The sequence below is a fragment of the Schistocerca serialis genome, chromosome 7, assembly GCF_023864345.2.
Source record: "Schistocerca serialis cubense isolate TAMUIC-IGC-003099 chromosome 7, iqSchSeri2.2, whole genome shotgun sequence".
NCBI lineage: Eukaryota > Metazoa > Arthropoda > Insecta > Orthoptera > Acrididae > Schistocerca > Schistocerca serialis.
The window spans coordinates 309675745-309681744 of record NC_064644.1 but is presented as its reverse complement, the minus strand read 5'-3'; the positions used below and the strand labels follow the sequence as shown (position 1 = coordinate 309681744).

At 45.1% G+C, this 6000-nt stretch overlaps 1 protein-coding gene across 1 annotated transcript in view; it reads right to left on the bottom strand.

Moving 5' to 3' along the window:
• Positions 1–1213: 1213 nt before the first annotated feature.
• LOC126413319 (zinc finger matrin-type protein 2) overlaps positions 1214–6000 on the bottom strand; it is a 42395-nt gene continuing 37608 nt past the window's right edge. The window contains exon 5 of the mRNA XM_050083219.1: positions 1214–2074. Within this exon, the coding sequence (XP_049939176.1) occupies positions 1937–2074 (138 nt within the window). The 3' untranslated portion in view covers positions 1214–1936. The remainder of the gene's footprint in view (positions 2075–6000) is intronic.

Sequence of the window (6000 nt, the reverse complement as noted above, 5' to 3'; positions counted from 1 at the left end):
ATCATCCTGGCCTCAACCTACAATAATGTACTGTCCTGACACTCTCCACCCAACAGCTTTCACCCCCTTTGTCCTTCCACCTCATCCCAGTTCACGTTCCCTTACCCTCACTTTTCGCCACTCTCTGCGAATTCACTTACCAATCTTTTCCTCTTCTCTGCTCCTCTCTTTTCCGCTCCTCATTACTCCCCTACTCCCTCTTCCACAATGCCACAACACAGCGCCTGGAAGCCTTGTCCTGCTACCATCAGTCCCTGTGTACTCCGTCAGACAGCACTCACTTCTGTCTCTCCTCCCGTATGCTGCTATCCCTCCCCCTTCCCTGCCCCATTCTGGACTACTGCTTTCATTCGATGCATTTGCATTCTGGCTGGAGATATTGGTCGTGTGTGTGTGAGGTGTGCTTGCTTGTTTGAATGTGTAGGTGTTTCCTTCCTCCTGAAGGCTTTGGCTGAAAGCTCAATGTTTAACACTCTTTTTGTTGTGCCTGTTTGCAACTCAATGTGTCATCTTTCAGATGAATAGTAAACTACCCTTTTCACATAAAAAATGACACATTTTGAAGATATTTTTAATTCGTTGTATTACTTAAACTACATAATTTCATAATATACACATATAAATATGAAAACCAAAAAGTACAGTTATGTTAGCTTCACAAACATTTAAATTAACTTGATCACTACTCAGTTTTCTTGTGTCAGCCAATGACCTCTGATGTCACAGCAACATCACTTCGTCACATGAACTCATAAATGCCACACATTGAACATAAAAATTTCCAAACTTTTGAATCGGAAACATGGAAAATATTAAGCATATAGTAAAGCTAGCATACACCACATTCAAAATGCATCTCTTTTAGTATGTCTGGTTGTGACAAAGTCTCAGAAAACGTGACATCTGTAGATAATTATGCAACCTGTGGATCTTACCTTGGTGTTGTTTAGTACATGATTATGAACCAGAAAGAAGATACAGAATGAAAACTTTCAGTAACAGTGTGATATTCTGCCTCCCCCCCCCCCCCCCCTCCTCCCACTTGAAATCTTGGTTGTGGTGACAGACTGATATGTAACTTACCTTGAGATCTGGGTTAGTTCCGATTGATAAATGTCACAGCCTTCCCCAGTGTGAAAGTTCCGAGCGGTGGCTGGTTCAAAGAATCTATGCTTAAGTTATAAGGAATCAGGTTTAATGAAAGCTGGGAAAAAACTTGAAAAAAAAAACTAATTTATTTTTTTACAATTAACAAGAGGAAATTAATATTTTTAATACAAATTCTGGAGAATTTTGTCAACACAGAATTCATGAGAATTTTTTTCAGGAACACACACAACTTAATAAAATTGTCGAGGTACTTTCCTCTTTCTTCGAATGCCATTCTGCATTTACAACTGTACGAATAATGCACATGAAACAAAATCACTGAAGTTTTCAATGCAGCTACTGTTCATGTATATTATTCTTTATGTTACAAAAAGATAAAAATAACAAACAAGAGAAAAATTACCAATGTGGGTAAAAGAGAATGAAAGAAGGAATTCATATATCTGTTACATACACAGCTTCAAATATACAATGCTCTTTTCTCTGTGTACTTCATAGCAAACAAGCCTTTTTTCCATTCTTTTTATTGTGCTTTATTATGAGTCCTGTGACAGTGAAAGATGCAATTTACTTACACAGATTCACTAGGAAAAAATTACAAAAATTGGAATACACATTCACAAACTGCCCATTATCCACAGAACCAATTGCTTATGTTTGCAGTGGCAAATTCTGTTCAATTACTAAGTTATATCTAACAGTTCTTGTGATAAAATTAGTCTCATGATTTTACTGGCAACACTTCCTATTGTGTGTCGAGTAATGAAGAACACAGTTCAATAACAAGACCATTTGGTTTGTTGCTGATATTTATTACATTTCGGATTCACTTCTTGCTAGACCCAAATCCTGAGAATCCCATTATAGCTGCTAATTCTGAACTTGGTGTTGTGTCTGTGTCTTCATCTAATTTTCGTCGTTTTTCTTTGCGTTTCTCCTTGCGATATTCTCTCAGTTTCTCCTCCTACAAAATAGAGCAAAAAAGTGCTTGAGAGTAACAAATGTAAGGGGAAACTATGTCTTCAAAAACTATCTACTGGGGATGCAAAAAGTTTATAAAATAATCAACATCAACGACACAATAAGTGAGGCTGTACTGAATATCAAATACAAAAATCACCATACAGCGGAAATGCCTAGTCACAGATAGGCACAACAAAAAGATTGTCATAAATAATAGCTTTCAGTCAGTAAGGCTTCCTTCAGAATTACACGGCAAACACACACACATACACACTCACGCAAACGCAACTCACACACACAGGACTGCAGTCTCAGGCAACTGAGGCCACACTGCGAACAGGAGGTAAGAGGCTAAGGAGCAGGTTGGGCAGGGGAGGGGGAGGGATAGTACAGTAAGCGTGGTGGTCAGTGATGTGCTGTTGAGGAGTGTGGAGGGCAAGATGGTTGGTTTAAAAGAGGGGGGAAAGGACAAAACAACGAGGTCATCGGCTCCTTGATCCTAATAAAACAATGCTACAAGTGTGAGAATAAAACAGACGTGACATATAACACAAAACGGAAAGAAGGGAAAAATCACAAGAATGAAGGAAAGGCAATGAACACTAAAAGGAACAAAAGAGGACAAGAAAACAACAGAGGTATGCTAGAAACAGAAGAGAGTAAAACAAGAAAGCAGATTACAGTGGCTGGCTGACCACGAGAATAAAAAGGGAAAGCCGGCCACTCTGCAACACACTAAAAACTCCACCCTAAAAGCACTAGTGTGGAGGACACAGAGCAACAAAGGGCATGCGCTAAAACTTAGATCAAATGATAAAACTCATCTCCAAGAATAAAACGTAACACTAAATCAGCCAATGAGGCATTGTCAGATAAAATGAGTAGCAGCAAGTCCGGTAACCCAAGATTTTGTCGCTGGGCAGTCAGTGGACCATAATATGGGCCACTGTCAACAGGGTGCCGCACTGACACTGAGGCAGGTCTTCATGGTGCAAGAGGTAATCGTGGGTCACCCAAGTATGCCCAATGCGGAGCCGGCAGAGGACAACTGATTCCCTGCAAGAGGCCTGCTTGGAAGACTTCCACACATTCATAGTCTCCTTAATGACACACAGTTCGTTGTGTGCACTGTTATGCCATTCCAACTCCCAAAGCCAAAAAACCATGCGGCGTAAGTCAGAACGCAGGTCAGGTTCAGAGATGCCCATCTCCAGAAGGCGTTTCTGCATAGCCTGTTTGGCCAGCCTGTTGGCAAGTTTGTTGCCTGGGATGCCAACATGTCCTGGGATCCACACAAACACCACTGAACGACGGGACTGGTCCAGGGCATAGACAGACTCCTGCATTGCCACTACCAAGGGATGGCGAGGGTAGCAATAGTCGATAGCTTGTAGGCTGCTCAAGGAGTCAGTACACAGAAGCAACAATTCCTCAGGGCATGAACAGATATACTGAAGGGCAGCCATTGGGCAAGGAATGCTGTTCAATATGCCTCTGTGGACAAAGGCGAAGCCAACATTACCTCAGACATTGAGCCGTCTGTGTAAACCACTTCAGAGCCCCAGAACACTTCACTTCAAGAATTGAGAGGAAGTGACAGCGGAGAGCTGCAGGGTTAACGGAGTTCTTATGGCCAAGCGGAAGGTCCAGGCAGTGCTCCGGCCTACAGCTACAACACGGAGATGTAGGTGAATGGACCTTGAGGAGAGACAGAAGCGATCGCACATGAATCGCAATCGTTAGCCCTGCCCTGGGCCGCCTATGCGGGAGGTGAACTGCTATGGTTGGGAAAAGAACATGGTTATTAGGAAGTTCAGGAGAGCTACGAATGTGTGCAACGTAACTGGCGAGCAGTTGTGCACATCTGATCTTCAATGGCGGCACTCCAACCTCCACCAGTACGCTTATCACCGGACTCGTTCTAAGAGCTCCTGTCGCTAGTCGAACTCCACAATGGTGCAATGGATCGAGCAAACACAATGCTGAGGGCGCTACTGAACCATAAATCACACTCCCATAGTCAAGGCAGGATTGAATAAGGGCTCTGTAGAGCTGCAGTAGCATGGTGCGATCTGCACCCCAGTTGGTGTTGCTCAGGCAGCGGAGGGCATTGAGGTGCTGCCAACACTTCCGTTTAAGCTGACAAAGATGAGGAAGCCAAGCCAAACGAGTGTCAAAAACCAGACCTAAGAATCGATATGTCTCCACTACAGTGAGTGGATCATCCTTAAGATAAAGTGCTGGTTCTGGATGAACGATACGAAGCTGACAGAAATGCATGACACACGTCATCATGGCGGAAAACTGGAAGCCATGGGCTAGAGCCCATGACTGCACCTTGCGGATGGCTCCCTGTAGGCAACGCTCAGCAACACCAGTACCGGAGCAGCAGTACGAAATGCAGAAGTCGTCTGCAGACAGAGAAGGTGAGACGTAGGGCCCGACAGCTGCTGCTAGACCATTAATGGCCACTAAAAATATAGGGAGACTCAATACAGAGCCCTGCGGGACTCCACTCTGTTGGAAATGGATGGAACTATGGGAGGCACCAACTTGGACATGGAAAGTACAGAGTGACAGGAAGTTTTGGACAAAAATTCGGAGCGGGCCCTGGAGACCCCACTCATATAATGTGGCAAGGATATGATGTCGCCAGGTCGTGCCGCATGCTTTACGTAAGTCAAAAAACACGGGAACCAGGTGTTGGCGTCTGGAAAAGGCTGTTTGGATGGCAGACTCGAGGGACACGAGATTATCAGTGGTAGAGCAAGCCTGGCGGAAGCCGCCCAGACACGGAGCCAGTAGGTCACGTGACTCCAGTACCCAACCCAACTGCCGACACCCCATATATTCCAGCAGCTTACAAAGAACGTTGTTGAGGCTGATGGGCCGATAGCTATCCAAATAAAGTGGATTTTTACTGGGCCTGAGCACCGGAATGATGGTGCTCTCTTGCCATTGTGATGGAAAGATGCCATCACATCAGATCTGGTTGAAGATGATGAGGATATGTCGCTTGTAGTTAGATGAGAGATGTTTAATCATCTGGCCATGGACCTGATCAGGCCCAGGAGCTGTGTCGGGGCAATGTGCAAGGGCACTGAGGAGCTCCTAGTCTTTAAATGGAGTGTTATACGATTCACTGTGGCGTGTAGTGAATGAGAGGACTTTTCCTTCCAGCCGCCATTTGAGAGTGCAAAAGGCTGGGGGGTAATTCTACGACACAGAGGCTCGAGAAAAGTGCTCGGTAAAGTGCTCAGCAATCACGTTTGTATCAGTAGATGACAACCCATTTATGGTAATACCAGGAACACCTGTTGGGGTCTGGTACCCAAAAAGACATTTGATCTTTGCCCAGACTTGGGAAGGTGACGTGTGGCACCCAATCGTCGAGAGGTATCTCTCCCAATACTCCTGCCTCTGTCATATGATAAGTTGGCCAACACAGGCATGGAGCCGTTTAAAGGCTATGAGGTGCTCCAGGGTAGGGTGCCACTTATGCTGCTGTAGAGCTCGCCGATGCTCCTTAATTGCTTCAGCGACTTCCAGCGACCACCAAGGGACTGCCTTACGCCAGGGGCACCCTAAACAGAGAGGGTTTGCGTTTTCTGCAGCATAAACAATTGTTGTTGTCACCTGCTCAACCATCACATCGATGTTCCCGTATGGGGGAGATTCAATGGTGACAACAGAGGTGAAAGTTTCCCAGTCCACCCTTGTTTAAAGACCATCTGGGCAGGTGTCCGTGGACCTGACGCCGGGGCAGTGACAGGAAGATGAGGAAGTGGTCACTACCACACAGGTCATCACGTACTCTCCAGTCGATAGGTGAGAAAAGTCCTGGGCTGCAAATTGATAAATCAATGGCCGAGTAACTACCATGAGCCACACTGAAATGTGTGGTGGCCCCAGTATTTAAGAGGCAGA